The sequence below is a fragment of the Scleropages formosus genome, chromosome 15 (assembly GCF_900964775.1).
Source record: "Scleropages formosus chromosome 15, fSclFor1.1, whole genome shotgun sequence".
NCBI classification, from domain to species: Eukaryota; Metazoa; Chordata; class Actinopteri; order Osteoglossiformes; family Osteoglossidae; genus Scleropages; species Scleropages formosus.
The window spans coordinates 25,755,880-25,783,614 of record NC_041820.1 but is presented as its reverse complement, the minus strand read 5'-3'; the positions used below and the strand labels follow the sequence as shown (position 1 = coordinate 25,783,614).

The 27,735-nt window shown below is 47.2% G+C and overlaps 1 protein-coding gene across 1 annotated transcript; it reads right to left on the bottom strand.

Annotated features, from left to right (window-relative positions):
* Positions 1–1,029: 1,029 nt before the first annotated feature.
* Positions 1,030–15,954, bottom strand: LOC108941509 (E3 ubiquitin-protein ligase pellino homolog 2). The gene is made up of 6 exons (XM_018764242.2): positions 15,659–15,954; positions 7,723–7,852; positions 3,573–3,674; positions 3,130–3,327; positions 2,621–2,809; positions 1,030–2,150 (listed from the first exon to the last, which is right to left on the bottom strand). Exons 1-6 carry the CDS (start codon positions 15,733–15,735, stop codon positions 1,572–1,574), a joined length of 1,275 nt encoding a protein of 424 aa, XP_018619758.1. The 5' UTR covers positions 15,736–15,954; the 3' UTR covers positions 1,030–1,571.
* Positions 15,955–27,735: the final 11,781 nt, after the last annotated feature.

Sequence of the window (27,735 nt, the reverse complement as noted above, 5' to 3'; positions counted from 1 at the left end):
TAGTGTTTGAGATGATTTTTTTTTTTTTTTTTTTTTTTTTTTTTAAATTTGTTAATGGTTTAAAATCCCCAAAGACTGCCACAGTTAGGAAGGGGAACTATCCAATGAAGCTAGAAAAATCAGCACTTCCTCCTGTGGGTGTAACCCAAAAACGGGTGTAACTCTTAATGGATGTGACCATGAGCTGCAAACAAGTGTGAAAACCATTCAGTGACGCACGCAGCATGAGAATAAAGCTCAGGTAAGAGTAGTGCAACCATCAGGGAGAGGGTGTTGGCTCAACACAACCTGGTAGGGCTGAACGTATGAAACTGAGCATGTCTCCCGGCTGGACCTCATTCTCCGCGAGGAAGAGTTCCTCCAAATGGAGCAACGTACGATGGACGGCAACCACCAGGAGAGCAGACTGTGCCGCTCAATGCATTGACGGCAAGGAAAATACATCCACGTGTTTCAATACATTCAACGCAATGTCTTAGACCCAGTGGCTGCTTATTGCATCAATGTGTTAGAAAATCTGAAGAATGGAAGAAAATAAGCTCTGCTGTACAGTACTGAGGTCTGAGGCAGTTTGAGACAGACCGCTTTGTCTGTCTGGAGAATGAGCTTACAGCTGCAGAGAGCATGCACATTCAAACACACCCACATGGGCAAACCTGCATGCACATAGTATACAGAAAATATATTAACATCATTTAAATTAGAAAACTATACAAGGGTATCCGTGTAGTAAAATACTCCTTAGAAAGAGGGGGAAATTGTTCTCTTGTTTACTATTGCTTTAGACCTCCAAATCCCACACCCTAACCTAACTTTCTCATTAAAATAGCTCTTTTTTTTCTACTAAAAACATTCCCAGGGATTGGCTGGGACCCCAGGCACCAAAATCTGACTTTATACAATAAGGGGGGAAAAAAAAAAAAATATACATGGAAAGATGCTCTCCAATCTATGGATGATGCTCTAAACTGCTACATTTTCCAACTTCTCCTACCAGTCAGAGTTTAGAAGACAAAAGGGAGTGGTTAACCAGCTACCCACAAGCCCTTTGGCTCCATTCTACCTACTCCCAGCCAACAGTCCAGCTGTCTGGCCCTGTAAAAAGTCCCTGTACTTCAGAGGACCACACAGTAAAGTTCATCCCTTCCCAACATGACTCTGCTGTTCATGCCACACTTGTTTCAGGCTACCGATGCAAATGGGAAATGACACAGTTTCACCCTATGTTAGCCCTTCTACTACAGAGAAATGTATGGCAGTTTAACACTCTGCATTATTAGCTTAGTTGGAAAAGAGCACTAAACCAGTTGAGAGGACCCTATCTAGCTTAAAAAAAAATGGAATTCGGTTGCTGTGGGTCTGACTTATGCCGAAAAAGCCACGCGCTTTAGGATATAGGTACTGTCTTGCACACCCACAGCAGCAACTCAGCAGACCTCACACAGAGAGGTACAGTCCCACAAAGTAATTTGTCCTCTTGTCCTGCTAAAGAGAGTTATATTAATGGAAAAAAATAATAATAAAAGTAAAAGCATGAGCTTCACAGTGTAAGCTGCCACGAGGCCCTAAGTTCAGTCGATGGGGCCCTGGAAGATGAGCTTGGCGCAGCCCTGCGTGACACTGAGTGGAGCTGCGCAGAAAGGGCAGGCGGCATGGAAGGCGTGCGTGCCGTGTGGCAGTGGGATCTCAGACCAGTATTTGGCCGACTTCTCGGAACACACATGTCCGCAGGGCACAAAGGCGTGTGTGGGAGCACCGGCATCCACGTAGAAAGCAGGCTCGCAGCCCAGCCAGAGCGGCACGTAGGGTCCGACAGCACGGCACATAGGGCACTCGCGCTGCGTGTTGGATTCCCGCTCTGAGCGGTGGCCCCAGTCGTGGTAGCCGTGGACATGGCCGCAAGCCAGGTACACCCAGGGCTGTTTGTCCTCCAGTGTGGCCAGGGCACGACTACGCTGCATGCTGGGGAAGGCCAGAGTGTTGAGGCCTACAGGGCACTGCGGCCGAGCCGCATTGATCTCCTGCCGCAGTGCCTCCAGGTGCTTCTGTGTGGGCGCATGGAAGAGGCCGTCCGCTGTGCGCCACAGCAGCGTGGCACCACACAGGTCCACCAGGGAGCCGTCCTGCAGCACGTTACTCTCACTCTCCACCTGTTGGGGCAGCACAGAGAACAGGTAAGTTTACAGGAACAGGAGCACACATGCTGGTATGAACAGGTACAAAGTTGTCACTCCATTCCTCTGCAGACACAGCTGACAGTTCCCAGAGGCCCCAGCCCAACATCCCACGTCCAGGTCAATCATTAACAGTATGAATGCTGTAATCCATGGGCTACGCAAAGCACACGAAAGAACCACTGCATAATCAAATATTTAAACATCATTTCACAGATCTATAGGCTTTGTGTGCTGAGGGCGGTCAGGCTTCATTATTGGTTTCAACATGTGGACATTGTCCACGAAAGTCACAGCATGCTTTCAGCACCAGCTCCTGCCTGTCCGTCATTGACGGCAACAGGCCGACCACCCTGAGCGGTAACTAGTGGGTCAGTTTGCCCCTCAAGGAACTACGGGCCACTGTAATTGGCTGTGGCTTGCGAGCGAACATTGTCAGCACTCACCAGCTTGCCGCGGGTTTGTGCAGAGCGAGTCTCCCTGAGGGTGTAGACATCCCCACAGACGGAGATTTCCCGCCACACACCAGGTCGCGACTCCTCTGTGAAGCCGCCACGAGGATGCATCACCAGCACACCATTGGTGGTCAGCCCATCCATGTGGCCATCTGGGTTCTTCCACTTAGCTGCTTTTTCCTTAAAGAGGGAAAGAGGCAGGAGTTACACAGGACTTATAAGTGACCCCACTATAGTAATGAACACAACCTGAAAGTCACCGTTTCAATTCACTTCATCTGCCTTGAGAAAAAATACCTGAATTACTCCAGTAAAACAGTGCATTTTTGAATATCTAATGCACCAGGCTAAACTATAACCTAACAAAATTCTCAACATATCAAGACTAAAACTGTTACAAGCAGAGCAACAAAATAAACATTCAGTTGTCTACTTTACAGCTGTACTACTCACTGTTTATCTACTCAAAACCCCACCCTGTAGATCCGTGCCATACTAACCCCAAGGAAAATGTTCTTGGAGGAGTCAAAGCCAGCTGCAAAGATCCTGGCAGTGAAGGGGGGGTTACGCTCGCAAACTATGCGGCAGGCGAAGCGCGAGATGGTGCTCTGGGTGATGGGAGTCTCTTCTCCACCCTGACACCCAGATACTGTGTCCGTCACAACAAAGTCGATGGGGCTCTCTGTCGAACGGCCAATCTGAAAGAGGCCCACAATGTTCATCTCACTTTATATCTCCTTCCATATCTAAATCAGCTCGCTAACCTCCTGCTTCTCAGATGCCTCAGTAGACAGTTGTTAATGCTGTACACATGCATCAACATTATAAAAGAGCTGCATGCAGACTTAGTTTGGAACATTTGACAAACCTACCACACTTTTGGGAGTGAGAAACACTTCCATTATTATTGTGTTTTCTTTTTTTTTTTTTTTTTTTTTTTTACCTGGAACATGTCTGTGTCTTTGTCATGGCAGTATTCAACAACCACAGTTTGGTTCCGGGAGAGCGTGTAGGAGATGCTGTGCTGCCCCCTGCAGTTCACCGCCTGAAACACATGATGCCATGACAACACAGGGACAACAAAGGCAAGCAGTGTTTAACTGCTTCAGTTGCATAAGCTGTTTTACAATGCAAGAATTTCTTCAATAAACTCGCCTACATTCCAAAGTCCATCAGGTGATTATTTAATACAGGACAAAATCACCAAATAACGCATTCAAGAGTTATGACTAAGGAAAACGATTATGACACTCATTTACTGCCTCGGATCATCTGGGTCACAAATTGGTCAAGAGGCTTGATGAGAATTAAATTCTTGTGATACTTATCGGCAGCAAGGCTAAGCAACAAAGGAACCTTTGTGTGGACAAAGGACAGAACCCAGCCATCATGGGAAAGAAGAGTGACCATGTTACACTTAACACCATGTTCCTTCTGCTTCTTCTCCACCTGCACTTTTCTCAGGATGTGTCTGTCCACAGGGGCAGTGACAATCTGTATAAAGGCAGCTCCTTCCACCAAGAGCCATGCCGCTCTGTCACACACACATACACACAGCAGAGCGCCTGGTACAGCAGAGAAGAAAGTGGGTCACATTTGTGAGACTGTGCAGCTGGCGTGGAAACCAAACATAAGCGCACAGCAAAAGAATAAGAGAGGAAGCTGTGTCAGCAGACACATTTAGATAACCAAAACACCGATCCTTTGGAACAGCCATGTTACACACACACACACACACACACACACACACACACACACACACACACACAAAGGACTGTCTTAACTTTCTTCTCCAGAGCTAAATCTGCAGGGTGGAGGACATATCAAAATGGCTGCTTTGAGCAGGGACACATGGAGGTATGCGCAGTGGGCATTCATTTTTAAGGCTACATCAAACAGCTGCTTTCGGACCTCACGTGCCCACATCGACGGCGCTTCCCTGTGCCAAAGCCAATGGAAACAATCCACAGGACCACATTAACCTGACAAGATGGGAATCGGGGTATTCTCTATACGTCTTCATTAGTCCTATTGTGTATGGTTCGCTTTTGCCAAGTAATTCATCTACAGTGATTCTAAGACCCTGTGTCAGCAAGTCTGTACTTCATGCCACTGCTTGAAAGATCAGCCAAAGACCCAAGGCAGTAACCATACCCGCCACTTTCCATAAGTGTACACCTGACCGTAGCAACAGAAAGATAGCGACCCATTCTACCGCACCATTCGGACAGGCGACACTGTATGGTTCAGCCTGAGAGTGCCATCAGTACAGACAGAACTGTATGGCAGAAGATGCAGCTGGAGTTCGATCAAGAAAGCAAAATGAAGAGGGCTCTCGAAAGTCAGACATGGCTAAAAACAATGGGCAGGCCAACATAGCTTCAGGTACCCTAAAGCAGGGAAACCTGTATTCTATCCAGAAAACAGCACAACTTGGGCCCAGGAGAGACTGTCCTAATCAGGAGACAATCCTTTAACCCTTCCTGGGTTGCTTGCCTGGGCACATGGAACAGAAATTCATCACACTGTGGAGCTGGGATGGGGGTCCCCTTAGTTAAGGAAAGATACTGGAATGGAACATGTGTCCTCCTGAGTGGGCGCAAAGAAGAGATTAGAAAACATGGGAGAGAATTAGAGAGATTCCCTGGCAGCCAAGACAAGATTGCAGAGGCTCCTCGTGAATACGGCTCTGCTTCCACCAGAGCACAAACAAGTACACAAGCACAGCTGGGTAGGCGGGGAGGGGCAACAGGGGTATGCATGTGTAGGGGAACAAGGACAGCCAAACTGCTGCTTTTTAAAGAGCCTTCAGCATCAAATCCTAGCTGCTTTACTAGTCTACTAGTTGGCTGATCTCTCTCACCTGCGCATCTTCCTGTAGAGACAAACCTGCAAACTGACTGACATCCTATCCAGTCGGAAAAAGACCACAGTATATAGCCTGATTCCAGCTGCATGAGGAGGAGGTGGTCCAGAGGTGGGTGTAGAGGTATGGTGCAGATCCCAGATAAAATGAAAGCAGGCTCCCAAAGAAAAGCTATTTTTAGCCTCTACCACAGAGCTGTGGTGAAGAGTACAAGCCAACAGAAACAATGGCTCCCATTTCCCAAAAATCCTTGGACCAAAATACCCTTACACATGTTCTGCAGCATAAGAAAAAACAAGCCAGTGAAGGATTGAAACGGCCTCCTTTCACATGAATGTCTGTAAACGTTGATCACCGCAGAAATGGTGTTCTTTTAAGAGCAGTTTGCATCCGGCTTCCATTAAGAGCACAGTGCAGTGTCTGGTCTTCCTTCTGCTTCATGTTCTCCTTCCTCTCAACTCACGCTGTAACAGCATGAATCATGCACGTGCCTTCCTGTATGTAGGTCAAAGTTGGGGGGCTAAATCTCCAGACTGGATTGGTTGAAAATGAACCCATGCTTAACAGTTCACGATGTCGGGTACAATAGGACAACTCACTTCCCCAATCTGCTTTAATCGAAATATAGTCCTCCAATCCTGAAATAAGAATCAGCACGACCAGAAGTTGGCATCCCCAACAACAGGAGCGTGAAAGCCCTTATAGTCTGCACCAGACCAGTTTCTCCAAATGACATAAACCAGCTGCTGGGAACTTTCTGGTCCAGTCCCCTTCAGAACTAATTTTGCCTGACAGACCTGACGCAACCCACCTACATCAACTCCCCCTCCAGGAGGTACCCAGTTCCAAAAACTGCCTAGCAACACAGTACTCTCCCACCAATCAGAGAAAGAAGGGTCACAACCTTGACAGTAAAGGGGGGTAGAGTAACTGAGTCTGTGTGTATTGGGGGTGGAACAGTTAAGAGAACACAGCTGGATTTGAATTCTCTAACAAGACTGTCCAATCATAGTAGAAAGGGGGAGAATGTACAGAATGCTTGTTCACAGGAAGGGCGGCGGGGAGAGAGGGAGATCAAAGGATATAGAGCTCGGGCACAGAGTCAGTCATTTTTGCCTCTGGGTCTCTGACGCTGCCTCATTTCAACAATACGACACAACTGAAGGATAGCGCATGACTCACTGACGCTCCAGTTTAGAGTGGGGAACAAGCGTCACCGGCTTTGAAATAAAAACCTCTTTCAGGCTCTGTGAAATGGGAAGGGAATGTGCTTATGGGGTCTGATCCACGGAGAAGGAAATCTTTAGTGTCTTTAGAGTCTGTCATTGGTCACAGGAGCTCTTCACACTTTGGCTATTGCAAACCCACACGACAGGTGGGGGGGAGGGGGGGTGACACCAATACAGCCTGCACAGAGCAGCTGCCAATGAGTATATGCATTTTTTTGTGGGGAGGAGTCTCTTCCCATAATCCAGCTGTGCACTCAAGAAGAGTTCAAGGAAGACATTAGAACAAGGCAGCTGTACACAACACAGATGTCAACACAATTTGGTGTTTGAAAAGAAAGAAGAGGCATGTACTGGGGTGGTTTCATAGAAAGCACGTTCCCTTCTTTACTGCCATCGAGGGGCTCACAGAGGACTAACAAAGCAAATGCCCTACGAGTTGCAAGGCAGGAAGGCAGCACCAGAAGGGGGGTCAGTTTCACTGGAAAGCCATCACTCAGTTCCTGATAATGATCTTGTGAAAACAGGTTGCTCTTTGCAGGAACCTACAAACACTTCAAAATACGAGACCTTGCCATCAGCTAGACACAACCCTCAACGTGCGGCCAGGAGCTGCTGTATCACAACAGGGATTACAAGGAGTAGTACACTGTGTCAAGGTATGAGTCTGCACATACACACAAGAGTACTGTGAAACGTGTGCTTCTATGAAATGTCAGCATGAATAACTTCTTGCTTGTTTGCAATACTGCTAAGCTACCAAATTCAAAACTCCGGAGTACAGACATCTTGTCCTTGGCTGCTTTTGCTCCTGTAAAGCAAAACACTGTGAAACAAGTTAAGAGGACTGGTTAATCCCAAATGCATTTGTATTTCCATTTCCAGATCCCAAATGTAACATGTGGCGCAACAAGAGGCAGACATTATTAAAGGCTCCCTGTAGGCCACCAGTTCCCCAAGATGTACAGCCTCGAGGACTAGCCACAGAGTATGGTGCTCACCTTGCTCGCCTGCGGAGAGTTCAGGATGTGCACAGTGCTGGGTTTGACACCGTTGGCTTTGGCTCTGCGGTATAACGCAAACCTGCTTTTCCTGCGGCCCCGGTCTCCGTTGGGCAGGGAGCCATTGTATCTGTCAAAGGTGGGAAAAGAGGGAAAGAGACAAGTTAATCACATCTTCACCACTTGCAGCACCTTTTCAGCTGTAGAGGAAACAAAAAAACTGGTTTTGCATTTAAAGCACGAGGGCATTGGTGTTATAGGGGAATTTCAGGACAGGTAAAGGGAAAGGCAGCTTCTCAGTAGGGGGGATGGGGACAGGGACAAAATCCCAGGAGCACTATTCATTTTATGGGCACCATGTGCATCCAATCTGTGGAGCTCCACAACTCTGCTGTGGTAGAGGGTATGGTCAAAGGTGATATCCCACTGAGCCCATGATGGAAAGCTGATGAAAGTAACCTGTATTTATGGGATGGATAGAATGCTTCATTCTGCAGGCTTATGGTTTGTCAGGAAACCAACCCTATGGTGAAAACTTGAGCCAGAGCTTAACTTGGTCCAGCTCAGGGGCTGCAATCTCCAACTGTCACACAGGCATGCACCCTAGCCATATCACAAACATGTGACACACCCACCACAAAGTGTGAGTGACAGACTACTGAGAGAGGTGTTTGCAACAGACCAGAGAGTAAGCAGCAGACTGAGTCACCTTACACAATGAAGGGTGGCCCATGCTTGGGCTCTGCCCAAACTGTTAGCGTTACACTGGAACAAGGCTGTTTCCCGCTACACCCAGGCAAGGAAAAGAGATGGGGTGCTCCACTACACTTCATTCCTCAAGCATTTTTGAAATTAAACACAGCTGAACTTTCACTGTAAACAAATGTTTTTGGTACATCTAGCAGAGGTGTGACAGCATTCCCAAGCAATAGTGTCTCTGAATCCAAAAGAACATACTTTGCATTTCTTGGAACTGCAGTTGATGAGAAACAGATTCAGCCTGTTAAGAAAGCTATAAACGGACTTCAGGATCATTTAAAATATTTTATTTTCAATTTTAGTTTTTCCTTTACCAGTATTGTTAATTCAGCAGCTGTGAAATATCTTAGTAAAAATGTCAGCTGAAGTTTGACAGGCTTCGCTATGCATTTGTGGAAAAAACCCACACTGTAATTTAGCTACAGAATTGGGTTCAATTTTATGGCATCACAAAAACTAACCCAGACTGAAGACAAAAAACATCTACAAAAACACGGGATACTTACTACACATATTCCTCATAAAAAATAAATACAGTGCACCCTCATAATTTTGGATCCCACAATTTCAAAAAAAGTGGGTGATTCAGATGAGTCCAAAGATGCATTTCTCATTTTACCAAAAAAGGGAAATAACTTTTGATGTAGAAGAAATGTTTTGAAAATATCTTTAGCAATAGGAACAATGTTGTTAGAGAATACAGAAAAACAATATTACAGTGCCTCAAGTGTGCACTCAATGCAACATTTCTAACTTCACCTCTGCTAAGTATTTCAGATAGCAAGATGTGACTAAGGAGCCTTATAAACCCATGGATTTTTGTATAATCCACTTTTTGAATTATTTTACTCAAAGTACCAAAATCCATTAAAAAAAAAAAAAATTAATTTTTTTTTTTTTTAGCTCATTAGTAATGCTTATGCAGACCAAAGATGAATTAGTGAGCCAAGCAAACCTGAGTAACACACCATTTGTCAAACAAAGTGGTTCATGCACGTGTTATGAACAACACTCTTACTATATTTAAGCACTTCATCTTTCACACTCATTAATCTTGATTAGCAATTAACACAGACATGTCGCAGTTATTCAAAGCCTATAAGACACTTCAAACTATCATTTTTGTATTACAGCAGTTGGTCAACAACTGTTGAAACCTACTGAAATCATATGTTTGCGCAGTGGTTTAAAACCTTTATACAGAGGGTCCCCACTGTACATTGATTTGCGACCATGTTTCATTACACTTTTACCCTGCAGAAACCACTAGGCCTACTGAGGGATGAATTAACGCAATCAAAATTTGAACACGCCTTTATATGTTTGAATTTGCAATTCACAATATAATAATAAAAGGTAACTGAAGAACACGTAGCACAAGTATGTACCATTTATAGTACAGTACTTTGTTTTTTCTCCAGCAACGAGATGTTTGCTGTTCCTTCCTGTTACAGCATTCAATTCATTGTGGTACCATAATGTACACACAGCCTCCAAGTAAAAATAAATTCTTTAAAATACCTTGGCATTTCTAAACTACTACCCTCCAAGTATGTGGTATTTTGTTATGAATATTTAGAGGTTTTGAGTACCAAAAGCAATAGTTAAATTTAGTGACAAGCAGTCCACATTAACAATGTCTGCCAAAAATAGCATGTACTTCTCAAAACGGTGACTTTATATCACATATTTGCTCATTTGCAGTCAAAGCTTTCCAAATGTCAAAACGAAGAGGAGGAGAAAAGAAGAAGAAGAAAAAAAAAAAAAAAAAAAACTTCATCAATGTTTATGAGCAACACTGATTTGAAACTGATTACACACTGATTCACCTTGTGCTTCCTGCCCCTCTGTACCTTAATTATGTGGACTGCTATAAATAAAGCTGATGAATGGGGCAGGGATGTGGTCTGTTTGTTCACAACAATATCAACTTCTGATGTCATGTGGTCAAAACTACAGGTACTATAGGTGTGATTCTGTTACATTCCACATCCTGTTAGGTCTATAAAAAGTTGGTAGGGAGATAACTGCTACCCTAGTGCAACCAGCCAAAGAAAATGTATGTACACCAGCTGCCCTGTACAGCTCCATGTTGCACTCTTAGCGCCCACAAAAAAAAAAAAAAAAAAAAAAAAATGCTGTTATTGCCCAAAAAGTGTCAAGCCTCTAGGCATCTCCTGTTAATTTTTTTTTTTTTTTAAAACAGGGGGTGAGAGGTTGATAAGTTAGTGAGCTCTGATACTGTAACCCTAGATTCTCACATTATCATTTCTACTGCCAGATACAGTACTGAACCATTCAAGAACAACAAACTCTTGCAGATTTCATTCTCCTTCACCTCACCAAAATCCTCATTACTGCCATGCCAATGGCTCAGCAACACCCCAGTCCAAGTACCCCCCTGCCCATCCTCCAGCAGGGCCACCTGTCACCCCCCCAGCTAGCAGGCCGGGAACACATGGTCACAGTGGGAGCTGTGTTTCTACAGACGTGGGGCTACGGCTGCTGCAGAGACAAGACCCTCTGGCAGTACAGTCCACAAGAGCCTGGAAGCTACAGACAAAAGAGACATCCAAAGCATGAGCCTCTGGAGTTTCTAACAAAGGTTACCCCCCATAAATTGATTACTGGCCAGTGAGAGAGCACAGCCAACCATCTAGCTCAGAGACCTCAACTATACCACAGTTAGCGTCCAAATCAAAGCCCACCAAATGACTTTCGGCTCACTGAAGCCCTCGACAGCAGCTGTTAACTAACGCCGAATTGTAGAGCATGGATAATTTGGACATTGATCAGATCCAGGTCAGAGTGTTCACAGTGACTTTAAAAATTTAAATGAAGCGGGGGAGCAGGAAGTCTGCACATTCAGGAACAGTCTCTTCCTCTGCAGAAGGACATCCGCCTGATTGCTTCTCTAGATAATTAGTAATCCCTTTCGCTTTTGACCTCGGTTTGGTGGAGAGCAGATTTAGCTCCTGATACGTAGATGGGGATTAGTGGCTCTATCCGTTGCCCTGGGCTCAGGTCTCTGAGGCGTGCAGCAGTCCTTTCTCCTACCAACTGTAGAGAAAGTTAATCCGGTGGGGAAAAAAACTAACAAAGATTAACTAAAACAATGGCTGGGTGCAAAGAATAAAATTTCCTCAAACCCAACCCATCCCAAGTCTTTGTCAGAAATTCAGAATGGCACTCACTTGGTGGAAGGGAACATCACGTTTCCAGCATTACCATACAAAAACCCCTGAGGAAAACAGGCAATCACTAGGCATATGAAGGACCTTTGACATGTTCCTGGCATCGATCAAGTTAAAGGGAAAAAATTTGCCTGACCTTCTGAAAACAGAGTGCTATTGGATAAATACCACAGACAAATTGAGATATTAAAAAAAAAAGCATGTCTTCATTTACATCAATTGTGTGAATCATTATTATATAGCATTGCCTGTTACTAAGCAATATAAATCTGACAATTTTTTTCCAGCCAGTGAGTACCGTAAGCATGCCGTTAACTCCAGTTCTATTGTATGGAAAGCAGCTCCAAGCTATCAGCAATTTTTGTTTTCTGGGTCTTTCCGCTGCTCATGGTCACCACGCAACATCCTGAAACTCTCAGCAAGCTTGGCTTTTATTAGCAGCACACAAGGAATGTTATGCAACGTGGGCTTTCGTCACAGTCAAACATATGAGTAAGCACAGCCCCTCTGTGACAACCCTACCCCCCTGCTCAACATACACACACAAACCTGTAATCCATGATGTAGCAACATCCCAGAGCTGTAGTATTATCCCTCAGTTATGCAACACAAAGTTTAACATAAATTATTAACTTCAAGATGACGAAGCACACATTTCTCGACTAGATCTTTACCCAGAAGAGCCCTGTATGTTGCACTGCGAACGGGTCCTCACACTAGCACCCCCACTACAAAGGCTAGCAAACTCATTCAGGGAGGTTAAAGTAGGCCAGCCTTTGAATGTGGAGAGCATCTGAGACTGGTCTCAGATACCCAAGCTAACCCCATTCAGCAGGGTGGCGAGCTATGTGACAGCTAGGCATTGAAAGTGCCACCACCGGGGCCACCAAGGACCTCACCTTATGAGCAGACAGCCCTGCGCTGACCGACAAGCTCATTCCCATCCATGTATTCCTGAAATTTCTCTTTCAGGATTTCAGGGATTCTCGACGACATTGGCTAGCATATACCAAAGATGACATTTTTATCTTTGATAGGAAGTAAGGCAGTGATCTTTCTTTGAAAAGGATCCCTTGACAGTCAAACACTGAAATTAACTAACCACATCAAGCAACTTGAAATTCAATTAACATCTTTGGCAAACTTATTCTCACCCTTAGTATAGCTACTAATATTCCATGTCTGAATCAGGGAAAAATTTAACACTATATAGTGTAATGCAAAACAGTATAAGCACTAACAAGTGTGACATCAGGTAGATCCTTGGCAATCTTAATCATGTGCTGACAAAGCAGTAACACCAGGATAAGGGGGTTTATGAGATTAAGTAGCTTTTAATTCAGATTTAGGGACAGTTATACAGACAAGAAAGTTTAAAGGTCCTAAAGAGAAACCTGATAGGTACCACTGAAGACATAGGGAAAAAAAAAAAAAAAATGTATTAAGTAACAGTAGTGAAAAAAGGCATCAGTTACAAGGAGCATGCAATCCACGATTGCTAGTATTTTCAGGAGATTTTTAGCTCTATTACACATTTGACATTTTTCACCATCAAGCCAGAAGTAAATCAGTTGAAAGCAGACTGGGGGAGCACAGAAAGGAAAACACAAATAGGGAGGAGGGTTCCACATTAAAGGGTCATGAAATCACAGAGCTTTAAAATCCAATGACTTTCCTGGACTGTTTATCACAAAAAGGGCTCCATTCCATCTGCACTAAACCAGTAAAGGGAATTCTACTTCCACAGCTCAAAGGGTACTAGTTAGTACCTCCAATACCACTCACAGATCTACTGCCTCTGTGCATCCCTATGTAATTTGTCTCGTGGAGTTCCCTTTCGCAGTTTTAGTGACGGACGGCAGCCAGGCCGAAGGCGGCGCGTGGTCTAGGGGCCCAATGTTCCAACCATACTAAGTCACCGCCAGGGATGCGCACCCTCCCATCACTCAGTCCCTCTCACACAGGGAGCCTGTTCATTGGGCAGCAGAATCAGTAGGTTCTGTCCCACAGACACAATAGATAGAGATCCGGGCACGATGGGGTTCCTGTGCACTGATCAATACCGCCTTTCATTTCCTCTGTCCCCCTTCCCTAGCTCACTTGCCCGCTTCTGCCTGCCAGCACTGAAGCCCTGGGAAGAGGTACTGCCGGAAAGTGTCACTGAAGGTCCCAAATTCCTCCATCCAGCAAAGAAGAGGGTGACTGAAGGCTTCAGATCACTATTCCTGTGACCAACAAACTGGGTTGCATGGACATGGGCTCATGACCATGTTTTGGCTTATTGTGCCATCTGCCACTCAAATCCAGAGCGCTGCAACTGCATTTTAAAACAGCAATTACACTGAGGTGGGGAAGAAAAGTCTAACAAATCGATTACGTGTAAGGAAGATTTAAAATCTACTGCAGCCCTCATCAAATTGTCACTGTTCAGCAACATTGCCACAGCAGCAATCGAGTTTACTCGAGCTCTGTCTGCAACACTGAAAATGAACACAACCTTTTGGACAAAGCTCTTTTTCAAGCATCGTGTGGTAGATATGTTCTTACATGTGATGAAGAGAAGAAACAAGCAGCAGCAATCTGAATGATTCAGAAGACACCTGGCACCAAATGCTTTTAACTACCGTGGTGCACATGGACCTCAAAGAATTGGATGCTCCCAAAAGGGGGGGGGGGGGACTTCTGCATTATTTCAAATTATCATCAAAATTTAAAAGGTACCTGTATAAAACTACAAGAGCTGCATCATATACTTTCAGAAATGTCTGCAGGTGCATTGAAGTTGATGGGCAAGCGAGTCAGGAATCCCTTCCTATAGGGAAAGCAAACCTTGTCAAAGAAGAGCTGGTGTTCATTTTTTACAGAGTCATGTGCGTGGTGTTTATTTTAAGCAACAGATAACGTCATGATGGGTGGCACATGGCACATTTGAAGCATCTCGTGCAGCAAAACCTGAGGATAGGAACCAACACACACAGGCATGTGCAGCATAGACAGGAGGTGAAAAATCTTCAGAAAACATTCACACTTTTCACTCTTTCCATACAACATGTCTACTAAGCATCAGAATATTACTGTACCTCACCCCTCTGGCATCAGGTGTGAGGGTTTCCTGTGTGGATACAGTCTTCAGCAACACAACATTTTTACTGCAGTTTGGCACAGTAAATCTTGCCAAAAAAAAAATCAAAACTTAGCACAGTTCAGCGAATCTGTGCGAACAAAGTGTCAAAGAGGGACAGGCGAGGAGCACTAAACACTCTGCAGCGCCAGATCTCCAAATTACACGGCTGAATCCGAGCAGACACACACACTGCCGATGGCCCAACAGCTGTGCGCGACGCCGCTGGGACCAGCAGGTTGTCGGGAGCGCGCTCGGAACGGCCAGTTCTGTTCAGTTGGAGCCTGAGGGGCATCTAGCGCTCCAGCTGCGGGTGTGTGTGGAGACTTAGGAACAGTCTGCAGAAGACACAGACAGAAGGTCCGGGTTTGGTCCAGGTGGAAACCCTGGATGATGAGCGCATGGACACACACGCGATCCAGCTGCTACATTCCACCCCTCCCCCCGCTACTTCCCAAAGTACCACAACATCCCGTACAGCGGAACACACGCAGAAAACGGATCGCGCCACCCCTTCTCAACACTAAAGCTTCAAGGCTTCGGGCGGAACACACAGGCTCGCGGCGAACGCACGCGCGGGCGACCAACCCGTCGTCAGTCTCTCTCCATGAACTTTTTTTTTTCCCCCTCCTCTCCACCGTAACTTCGCTGAACCAGTAACTAAGACTAAACACCCAGAAACGGTCCGCGCTGACGCCCGAAATTTATTCTCCCAGTCGTCGGAGTCGAAAGAGTGGAAGGAGAATGTGTGAGGAGGAGAGTGTTCACACAGACAGAATCACACTGTCTCGCCTCAAGTTTGTTCCCGATCGCTGGCCGCGCTCTGCTGGCTCTCCGGCCGCCCCGCCGCGAACTCACTCACCCCAGCACCACCAGCTCCCCGTACTTGACCGGCTCTTTACTGGGGGAACTCTGCTCCTCTTGGCTTGGAGAGAACATGGGGCTTCGCTCGACTACGCAGCTCAGGCTGGAGGGGCAAAAATACAGCCACAGTGGAGCCTTCAAAGCGGGCTGCTTAGTTCCATGCCAGCCCCGTGGCGGCGCTGCGCTGTCTCCGACCCGTCAACGTCACACCTCCGTTCCGCGGTACAACTCGGCGTTTCCGTACAAGTTACAGTGACCGTCGTCACCCTGGTCCGTTTCTATGTCCTCCAGTTGGCGGTTCAATCCGCTCTGAAGCGGATACAAAAACAGCCTCGAGCTGGGGGGTGGGGGTGGACCGTACCATTCCCATAGCACCGCGTGCGTGGGGGGGGGGTGACGCAGAAACACAACTCCCAACAGCACTCTCCCACTACATATCTTTCTTAAATATGAGTTTTGTCGATGCGAAAACTTCTGACAACTACAGCTTGTATTATCTACCCTTTGTAAGCACACCGTAGTCGAGTTTTAATTTTAAGCGATGAAAAGCTGCGTCCCCCATTTTCTGGTGGACATGGTCCTGTACCGAAGTGAGGCGGTGCTTTTTGTTATGTAAACAGAGAGTAATACTGGGGGACTCTTAAAGGGGCCGTCCTTCGTCCTTCGAGTCAGATGAGTCACTGGAAGTCCCTCCATTTCAAAAGAGAGGGAATTCATACGTGAGATATATGTTAAGGAGCTGAAAACTACGTGCCCTAGATAAACACACACACACACATATATATATCATCATGTGTGTGTGTGAGTGTGTATACCCAGGCTATACAGTTCTGGGCACTGGCGGGAGAATGCCTGCCCACCTAAAGGAAGGATAGCTGAAACACATGTATGAAAAGGAGAAGTATATATGTTATGTGTGTGTGTAAACCGGTTAATTTTCACTGTACGTATTCTTCGTTTGGACAGAAACCGGAGAAAGGGGGGCTGGTACACAATACCAGTTCACCCTGTAGCCTGCAACTCATACACTCATTGACAGCGTGAAGTCCCATAAATTATTTCCGTTGTAGTATCTCAACACAGCCTGGTTGTTTAAATCATAAACTTGGACGTATTTTTGGACGCTTAAAATACAAACTCTAGTTTGACCCCAGAGGACGTTTCAAGTCTATGAAGACACTCGCCCATCAGATTCGCTTTCACGTTCGGTATTTGGCATCTGCAGCTCTCCCAGCATCTATCTGTGATGAGTTGGGGTCATCAGTGTTTTCGGGGCTCCAAAATAGTCATTTCTAGAAGGAGAGCCCGTGTCGCACCCGCTTCCTCACCCCACAGCAATCTATTCGCATTCCACACACTGCCTTTTAACCCCTGACCTGAACCAGTGCTTTATTAACGCACATTTATTTTAATATTTACACTTACCTTCCCTGGGATGATGATGGATGATGAAATTAACAAGTTTACCTAGTTAACCTACCTGTCAACAAAGCGCACAAATGTCCCGGAGCTAAGAAAAAAACCGGTCGCTAAAGCTGACTGAATTCACCTTGTGTCCTTGCGCCATTGTTGGGCACTTTCCAGAATAACTGCAAACAGATAAAAGTGTTGAAGATACATTTTTTTCTTTAATTTCACATGATATCTGCAGTACAACAACCATGCCAGAGTTTGCATAAGCTGGAAAAAGTGTCAAACTAAATCAGTAATGGCTTAATAGTGGATACTTGAATGCAAATTAATTGTTTTAAATTATTCTCTACTCAGGAGGTCATCTGCAGGGTACTGTCTGGGACTGGAACCAACAAAGTTTCAGAATCGAGTGTGGTTCTGTGAGCACTGTGCTCTCTGCTGCCTTCGATTCCTCTGGAAGAGGACAATTATAGTCTGTCAGCAGCTGCCTAAACAGCATCCTGGGAGATTAGTGTAGACACCATTTGTTGATGTCACAGAGCGGGAGGTGGGCACCCCCTTTCAGGAGGTAAGAGCTTAGTATAGAGGGTGTCTGATTTACATTTATTTATTTAGCAGATGCTTTTTTCCAAAGAGACTTCCAATGAACTCTGTGTAGTGTTACCAGCCCACACACCTTATTCACCACGGTGACCTACACTGCTAGATACACTACTTGCGATGGGTCACTCATCCATACATCAGTGGAACACACACACTCTCTCACCGTCACTTACACAGTATGGGGGAACCTGAACAGCATGTCTTTGGAATGTGGGAGGAAACCCACACAGACACAGGGAGAACATGCAAACTCCACACAGACTGAGCAGGGATCAAATCCATGTCCTCTCGCACCATTGAGGTGCTGTGAGACAGCAGCACTACTCGCTGTGCCACCCCAAAGATTTGGGAACTAGCTCTCTGGTTGACTGACTAGAAGAACCAAGATCCTAAGCACCTTCCCATTTCCAAACCCATGCTTTTGGGCATTGTTTTTGACCAGGGACTGCTGAGCCACACACACACACACACACACACACACACACACACACACACACACAAAAAAGTCAGTGTGAAAGCAGAAGGACACTTGCAGGACAGCCATCGTCCCCATAGGTGCACAGCCCTTCTCCTAACAGCGCCCACAGCTATAAACAGTCAGTCTCACTTTTCCTTCAGCTCTGCATAATGACTCTTGTCCGTTTGTTTGAATACTAACCCCAGCATCCACTCTGCCACCTTGAATACAGCATAATTTAATTGGTGTCCTTCATCAACACACACACACATTTTCAGAACCGCTTGTCCCGTACAGGGTCACGGGGAACCGGAGCCTACCCGGCAACACAGGGCGTAAGGCCTGAGGGGGAAGGGGACACACCCAGGATGGGACGCCAGTCCGTCGCAAGGTACCCCAAGCGGGACTCGAACCCCAGACCCACCGGAGAGCAGGACTGTGGTCCAACCCACTGCGCCACCGCACCCCCCTGACAAGCAGTGCTGCTCTTCACATGACTACTGAACCCTTTACACACACACACACACACACACACACACACACACACACACACACACACACACACACACACACAGAAACCACTTGTCCCAAGTGAGGTCAGGGCAAACCAGAGCCTAACCCAGCAACACAGGGTGCAAGGCTGGAGGGGGAGGGGACACACCCACAACGGGACACCAGTCCATCACAAGGCACCCCAAGCAGGACTCGAACCCCAGACCCAGCAGAGTGCAGGACCCAGCCAAACCCGCTGCGCCACCGCACCCCTCATCGGAACCCTAAACGCAATTAAATATTTTTGTATTTTAATGTTGTCTGCAGGTCTACACGAGAAATTTCCTCTCTATTCCTCTACGGATAACTGAAGTGTTTATATTTCTCCCGCTTGAAAAACTGACATTTGGTTTGCATGGTGATGCCAATCAGTTCTGGAATATTTGGGCACCCTTCTGGAAGTTATTAGAAAGGGCCACGTGATCATACCTGGGATGAATAACCTTTTGACCCTCATCTGTCGCTCTTTGTATGTGGACAATTCAGCTTTTTCTCTGTGTACTGGCTCTACCTCTATGTTACTGTGACCCTGTGCTGTTCATAGAGTCAAAAAATGCTATAATGCACACAATACACAAAAGATTTCTCCTATTTTGCATTTGGATCACATCCCAAGGAGACAGACTTGGTTTTCTTTAAAAGCAGTCATTATTTTCAATAAAAAAATAATACTACTACTAATAACTATTATTATTTTACATTTATTCATTAAACTGACACTTTTCTGGAAAGCAACTTACAGTGTTACGCTACTTACAGTATTTACCCATTTATACAGCTGGGTAATTTTACTTGAGCATTTTTAGGGTACGTTTACATTTAGTCATTTAGCTGATGCTTCTCTCCAAAGCAACTTACGATATTAAACTACTTACACTTATTTATACAGCAGGGTAAGGGGTGTGGTGGCACAGCAGGTTTGGCTGCTGCCTGTTCTCTGACAGGTCTGGGGTTCGAGTCCTGTTTGAGGTGTCTTGTGACGGGGTGGTGCCCTGTCCTGGGTTTGTCCCCTTGTACCCAGTATTTCTGGCTCACTGTGACCCTGCTGAGAACAAACAACTTCAGACTCTGTGTGTGTGTGTATACGTACAGCTGGGTAATTGTACTGGAGCAATTTAGGGTGAGTACCTTGCTCTAGGGTACAACAGTTGGATGAGGGATTCTAACCTGCAACCTTTGGGTCCAGCAGCAGCTCTAACCATTATGCTACATGCTGGCCCGATTATTATTATTGTTATACCAACTAATGTCTACAACTGCTTGTCCTGAGTGGGGTCGTGGCGAGCCGGAGCCTAACCCGGCAGCACAGGGCGCAAGGCTGAAGGGGGAGGGACGCACCCTGAAACGAGGCACCAGTCCATCGCAAGGCACCCCAAGCAAGGCCTCTCATTGTGTTTATTTTTATTATTATTATTCATTAATTCACACACTCACTCTTGCTATGCTTTGCCATACAGTGCAAGGCTACAGATGGTACCAACTGGATGAGGAGCACGTGTCAGGATTTAGACTTCCCTTGATCTCTCATCGTTGTTGTCGTTTAACCAGTGGTTTTTTTTTCAATGAAATGTACAGTTGACCCATTTATACTGCTCGATGTTTTCTTCTTGGGGTGTGACAAGTTAGGAATTTCTGGCAGCAGTACGATAGCAGGATCGTCCCTGGGACTTGTACCTCTAGTCTTTAGATTTCGGTTCCCTCAGGCTCCATTGTCCACGATACCTTTCACTAGAGTGCGAAGGGCTTTCTGGGGGTGTGAACCACGTGTTTCCTTTACACGCTGCAGGAGACCCCGTGCAGCTAGAGTTCGCCGAAAGCTCAACACTTTTGACTCTCCTCCCTGTGTTGGGACTAAGGAGGGTTTGGGAGAGCGCGGCCCGTGCTTCGCGAATCGAAAAGGTTCGAAACGTCAAAAAGTTAAACAGCAGCACGGCACGGAGAACGATCCTGCACGTCTTTCTTGAGATGAACGAAATGCTATGATGCAAGTGTTTGTAACGTGTGATCTCTCCAATGTAAACGTTGGTAAACAATGCAGGCTTTTCTTTCACAACCGCATCGCTCTTGGACTCGCTCTCTGGCACACAGTGGCTCTGTCTCAGTCAGCCTTTGGGATATTGACTGACGCAGACTGCTGTGAAAACTCTTCTACGGAGCTGGCGCTTGTGCAGAAGGGGACGAGTAGACCCTCTACACTGTAGACGCACAAAATCCAGCAGAACCATCATGTTTGGACAGCTCATTCGGCGAGACTTAGACGTGCCCCAAGGGGTTCGACCGCTGGGGCTGCTTTCCTAACCGGCCCTTTACCGTACAGAAAGGATGCAATGCTGCCGAGAACCTACAATTTGTGGAAACCGGATGGGACCCACAGCAGGGTTAGTTTGGGTCCGTGCGCAGCTTCAGAAGTTCTTCCGATCGTTCACCAAAAAGCAGAAGAAAACCCCTTTGTCCTCACGATTACGGATGAAGCTGTTATACGTGGTAAAGTTACAGGTAGCAGGGATCGACAGCTCAGTTCTGTTCTCGACCCATTCGTGAGCGTTCCTGGCCCTTTTATGCAAATTATCAGAGCCCCACCCTCCCCATCACCCCGCCCCTTCCTGGCTTTGCCCAAGTGGGAGGAGCCAGGCCTCTTCTGTCAACCCTCTTTCTTTCTCTTCAACTAGCTGACACAGGGAAAGCCTGTTGAAAAGACTCCACTTCCTGCCCCCCCAACCCCTCTCCCCGTGGCAAAAGGGATCAGAGATCAAAGACGCTTGTGCTCACACTGTCCCGATTGAGAGCAGGTGCAGGGGCGTGATGTGCTGGGGTCTGGGCCTGGGCTCGCTCCAGTGTTTGGTGTCTGCGGGCGCGGTTCCACTCCCTCTTCCTTCTCCTCTAGAAAGCACACTGGGGGAGCGGGGCAGGGGGTGCGGCTACGACAGCCCCCCCACCCTGTGTTCTCAGGCCCAGACCTCCCACACAGTGGAAAGCCCAGCACCGGCAGCAAGTGGGCCTCAAACTAGCGTCCCTCTGGAGCACACCGAGCACGTGCACCCTGAAGTCTGAGGGTACGAATGTGGCGGGCAGAGAGCTTGTCACGTTTGAGCCGCTTGTTAATCCTGACGAATAGAGACGTTTGGAAGATGCAAACGAACATAGGGTGCCGTGCAACTCGCGATGGGTGCAGAGAAGAGCATTGATTAAGGTGTTTCCCAGGCCAGTAGGCAGCTTTGCGGTTAAGGGCACAGCTGAGAAGGTAGTTAGAAGGCAGCTGGTTTAGGTCACACTGCTAAATTCTTGAACAAGCTGTTTATTCTGACTAGCAGTAATATGTGTGATTGCGAAAAATGTAAATCACTTTGAATATATTATCAAGGTGGCACAGCGGTGCAGCAGGTCGTGCTGGTGTCTCACAGGGCCCGTGCTGTGTGACCGAATGTAGGTTCGATCCCTGCTTGGTCTACGTGGAGTTCGTATGTTCCTGTGGGTTTCCACCTAGCGCGTGTGTGTTACACTGCTCTGCTGTTGCGGAAAGCTCTGAAAAGTTAACGTGGGGAAAAACCCTGATTAGCATCTCAAAAATATTTCTATTTAAGAGTTTTCACACACACAGTCTGAAGCCGCTTGTCTTGAGTGGGATTACAGCGAGCCGGAGCCTAACCGAGCAACACAGGACGTAGGGCTGGAGGGGAAGGGGACACACCCAGGATGGGACGCCAGTCCATCACAAGGCATCCCAAGCGGGACCCGAACCCCAGACCCACCAGAGAGCAGGTCTCAGCCAAACCCGCTGCGCCACCGCACCTCCCCGAAGAGTTCCCCTCCTGTATAATTCGTCGTGCACCTATCTTTGTGGGCAGCGGTGCCAAGACCCACCTCGGTTCGACTCCCTTTCTAGCCCTAAATTGCTCCTTTACGTATCTTCCAGTTCTAATATTGTTTTCTCTTTTGTTTTAAATCTGAATCGATCATGAGCCATAACTACGAGGTGGATGTGGGCCTCTCTGGATACACTGTATATATCTATCCTCTTCGGGGGGACTTCGAAGCACTTATTTTACTATAGCGGCCACAAGAGCCCTTGCTGTTCTCCGAAGTGTACAGATGAGCGAATCACTGCAGGCAGTTTACCGTAGTGTACGAGTCAATACGAGTCAATAAACCCTGTAAGTGGCTTAAGAGCAAGGTGTGCTAAATGGATAAACGTATCAAAACCACGTAATAGCCTGTCCCAATGTGAGTAACAGCTTTTAGGAATCTCCACGAAGCAGGGTAACCCTAAAAGGTAGGAGGTTCAAGTCCCAGGAGGGGAAACTCAGTTGTATCTTTGAGAAGGGACTGGCGACCGCCCTCATTTACGTTTGTTTAGCTCACACTTTTCTCCGAGGTGACTAATAGCATTGAGAGACCTACAATTATTACCCATTTATACGGCTGGGTAATTTTACTAGAGTAATTTAGGGAAAGTACCTTGCTCAAAGGTACTACAGCTGGAGGTGGGTTTGAAACCTGCGACCTGTTGGGTCAAAGGCAGCACATCTAACGCCAATGCTACCACCTGTTCCTTCCATGAGGAGGGCAGGAGAAGTGGCTTCATGTACCGCAGGTCCGGTTGGTTGGTTCGAGGCTTCGGGCCATCGTCCACACCGCAGCCTTTGACTGGTGCGCTGAGCGATACACACATCTCATCACCGTTCGCTGTAGCTGAGCGGGGACACGCGTGGGGTGGTGTGCGCTATAGTACACACGCATCCATTTGTATCAGCGAACAAAGGTTTTTTGTCACCACCAGAAGGTTGGTGCGTCGTGTGCTCGCTTGTTTTTGTGTCACGTTACAAAGGAGTGTGTGTGTGCATGTCTCCGCTGACCCATCCGTTCACATTGTATCAGCGAGACAAGGGCCCATTGACATAGGAGCTGAAAAAATTACTGTGTCTGAGTGTGTGGCCCTGGGTGCGGCGCCTGAAAAAAAAAAAACACACACACACGTACAGAACCACTGGATCATGTGCAGAGGGGTGGGGTGAGGTTGGGCGATCCCTGCACCACCTTTATTATAGTCCTCACTCCTCAATTGCTATGTTAGAGAAGGTCCAAAACTCCAATTTGGTTTCAACAGAGCTGTCCTTACTGCCCCCTCCTTCCCTTCTCTCTCTGTTTTTTTTTTTTTTTATATTATATTATATTATATATATATACACACACACACACACACACACACACACACACACACAATCCAAAATTCTCCTCCAGTTCCCTAATTGCAGGAAGTTGTGATGCAGCACTTGCCAGCCCTAGGATGGACGCCCTGTTGAATTTCCGCCCCGGTCGAGAAACAGTTTACATGCTGCCGCGCTCCACGGTGAACAGTTCATTTCTAACCACAACGCTTATGACATCACATTTTATATGGCCATAGCAGGGACCGCTGCTAGCATGGTGGTTAGAGCTACTGCCTTCAGACCCAAAGGTTGCAGGTTTGATTCCTCCACTTGACAAGAACCATTGACCAAGTTACTTATCTTAAAGTGCTCTAGTGAAAATTACCCAGCTGTATAAATAGGTAAACAATTGTAAATCACCTTGGAGATGAGCATCAGCTGAATAAATGTAATGGTCAGTCATTTGTACTCTATCGATTCAGTGTAGGTACCTCTGTCAAGGGTCCTGGAGCAGGATGTGGGATTTGAACCTGGGTCCTAGGGACAAGGACTAAACACAGCTGGACTTGCCCAGGATGCCAAAGACCCGAAATCCTCCTTGCAGCCTAAGACGGCGAGTAAGGAGTCAGAGTCCCGGCTTGTTTGAACCGAGGCACTCGTTGCAGCGGGCCAGCGCTCCCGCGTCCAACTCGACTGCAAATCTGGGCCCGAGGGTGAAACAGCTGAGGAAAGAACATTCGGCTGGGGGATCAAGTTACTAACGCTGTACGGGAAGGGGTTATTGTGAGCTCCTGCGTTCAGACGGATCCCGTGGAAAAGCTCACCGAGCGTCTTGGTACAAGCAGGAGGTGGGATTTAAACTCAGGTGTGGAATGGTCCTCCGATTGACCTGCAGGGCGACGGTCAGCAGGGCTAGACCGTCACGCGGCCCCCTATAAATGTCAGTGCCAAAACTAACACCCCTTCCAGAGTAAATGTCCACTCCTACAAAACCATCAATACTCCTCCCTCCTTCTCAGGTACTCAAATAATAACCACTTACATTTATTCTAATGCGCATTAATCAACATCTCTGAGGGTTGAAGACAATGAACCGGGAGGGGAGCGAGGTACGGCAGGTTTGTTCTTCTGGTGGGGCTGGTTCTGGTATCATAGCCGCAGGGTGGCAGAGTCTGGCCAACGGTCAACTGACTGCAGCATGACGGCCTGCAGAATGCATGGAATTTGCTGAGCCGGTGCTGGGAGAGAGTGTATCTGCTGACCAGAGCGCCTGTGCTCGCGTGCCCTGCTGCTGCCCCTTGTTTCTGAACTCCGGCGGCGCTGGGGGGAGAAAGTCATCTCCTACAGGAAACGGCGGTGGGGAGTGGAATACGGTAGTGGCATCAACAGGGCGTTTACAGCAGACAGCGCTGGACTGCACTGCACTTCTGCCACTGATGTCTGATGGGCGGCCAGCTGTGGAAAAAGTGAAGGTGCAGCATCTCACTCCAGCTCAGTGGAGAAACTTCAAGGCCAAAGCAAAAATCACACTCCTACAGTATTTGGGGGAACAACCCTGAATGTTCTGGTAACAACAGTGATCCCCCTCCCCCTCCTCCAGCTGCCAGAAGATTGACGGCCCATCGCTCCCACAGAGGAACCCCTACCTGGCTCTCGCACGTTATACTCCCTTGAGGGCCATTCCTCTCGCTTCTAGACATCTCAGCTCTCATTTGAGGGCGTTTCTCACAGACACATGTTCCCGGTCACGTCTGGTAACACAGAACATCATGGACACGTACCAGCGTCAACCCTTAAGTGACTTATCACACTTCTCCCACCACTAAAAGGAAGGGAAACATAACCACGCGTTCCTTTTGGACAACATCCTTATCATTCTTCGTGGCATCGCAGCAACACCACCAGTGCTGGACTTCCTTCGATCGCCGATACACGAGACCAACATCCTCCAGGCGTCGTCCTGCTGGACTAATGCATGCGTAGGCATTCCTCCCTGTATGCGCCCGGCAACCCGAGTATCGAAGCACAAGTATTGAATTAAATTGCTGAGGTGGCAGGGAAACGCAGATGAACCGGAGTTACGAACACGTGCCATTCCTCTTCAGAGGTAGCTTACCATTGTGAGTCTCATTGCTTCAATTACCTTTTTTCAATCAATTCATTCAACCCGCTGTATATCACCATTTCCCATAAGAGAGACACCCCTTTCCGACCAAGTGGCACCAGTTAGGATCCGAGGTCTCAACAGCGTGAATAACGAACGCAAGCCACTAGCTGCCAGCAGACGTATCCACTCGGTCTGTCAGCGTAGCGCATCTCCACCCACACTTAGGGAGAAGGTGACATTAAGATGGCGCCCTGAAAATAGGCCCTCATTAACTATAAAAACCCTGCCTGCGCACTTTGCTATAAATACCATCGTTGCCGTGCTGGGGCAGTCAAGAGCCTGCGCCGAAGAGCTCAGAGGATGAGCGAGGTGGAAACCTTGCGCAGCAATGGAGCGCTTCGTAGTCATGAGTCAATTCCTGTTTTTCTTAGTTCGGAGAGCCGCTGCTGGTCCCACCCTGTAGATCCCAGGATAAGACTGTCTGAAGAAACCCTTGAGAACGCAAGAGGACGGGCAAGTGAGCAAGGCAGCAGTTCGGCAAGGAGAAGCCGGAAAGACTCCGAGGCCTCTCTGCACCTTTCAAACGCATTTTTTTCATTCGCGTCCCTCAAAAAATATGCAGCAGGCATCACAAGGAAAAACAGGGTTCCCACACTATGCCTGGGAGAAGTTTCCCATGAATTCCCCACTGATGCCTCAGGATTCCCATCATGCCGCGCTGTCTGCTCGTCTCCGCTCCATTTCACGCTTGTCCGTTCAGCTCTGAGGCTGCAGGTGCTAAGTGTCTGGCTGACGTGGAGGGCTTGCTTTCCAGGATGAGCTGGGCTCCAGCGATACCAGGGAGGAGGGAGCGTTATACACCGGCGCCCTCCTGTGGCGACAAAGTCGAGCACCAACGAGCCTCTGTCCTTCCTCAGTCATCATACGTGCAGTCGGACTAACAAACATGACGGGAGAAATAGCAGAACGCATCACAGTCACATAAAAGAACACACCGTATATTTATCAAGCATCCCTTTTAATCTTATATAACCATTACGTTTTACAAAAAAAGGTTCTTAATGAAATTAGCAACAAAGGCAGGGTTGACTAAAGAGGAGTGACTAAAGGCCTTTTCTGGGTAGTAAGGTAGGATTAAAAACAGCTACTGTGAGAGTCTGGATTGCGCCTCCAACTGTAGGCCATAGCCACCCCTCCATGTTGCAGTTCCATTTAGACCAGGCCCACGTCTCCATGGCAACCGCCACAGAAAACCAAACCAACCCAACCCCCCCCCTTCCTCCCCAAGAATAAAACCGAAAGATTTAGCACACGTGTCAGGTGTTTCAGGGTGTTTGCCTTTTAGGTCCAGAGATGAGGACGCAAGATGTAGTGTAGATCAGCAGGTCCTTTATGTAATTAAATCAAGAAAAAATTTCCTTTTACCTTGAGAGAAAATAAAGGAAATAGCAAAAAGACTAAACCCATAAATACCCTTTTAAAGACTTGAGCCTTGTTTTTCTCCCACCTTGTCAAAAGCCCCTAAGAAACAACAGAATTAAAACTGAAAAGAAGAAGTTGGACATCAACAGGGCACTGAATGATGCAGTTTTCTGGTCGCATCTTGTCACTCTCGGCGTGTTGCATCGGGAATGTGGCTGGCTTCTGAAGAGCGCGTTACTGTTTGGAGTGTGTTCAATGAGCCGGGGCAACTGTCCCCCGTCCCGCCCGGCAGCATTCGAGAGAAGGTGGCCAGCGGGTGCGGTGGGTACATCGGGACAAGCAAACGGGAGCGAGACGATCGGTTCAGTGTTTCT

Excerpts from the sequence above, each read along its gene's own strand:
- LOC108941509 (XM_018764242.2), bottom strand. The coding sequence starts at position 15,735 with ATGTTCTCTCCAAGCCAAGAGGAGCAGAGTTCCCCCAGTAAAGAGCCG. Across the intron at positions 3,328-3,572 it reads AAGACACAGACATGTTCCAG|ATTGGCCGTTCGACAGAGAG; the intron begins GTAAAAAAAAAA and ends GGCCTCTTTCAG. Across the intron at positions 2,151-2,620 it reads CACAAACCCGCGGCAAGCTG|GTGGAGAGTGAGAGTAACGT; the intron begins GTGAGTGCTGAC and ends CTGCCCCAACAG.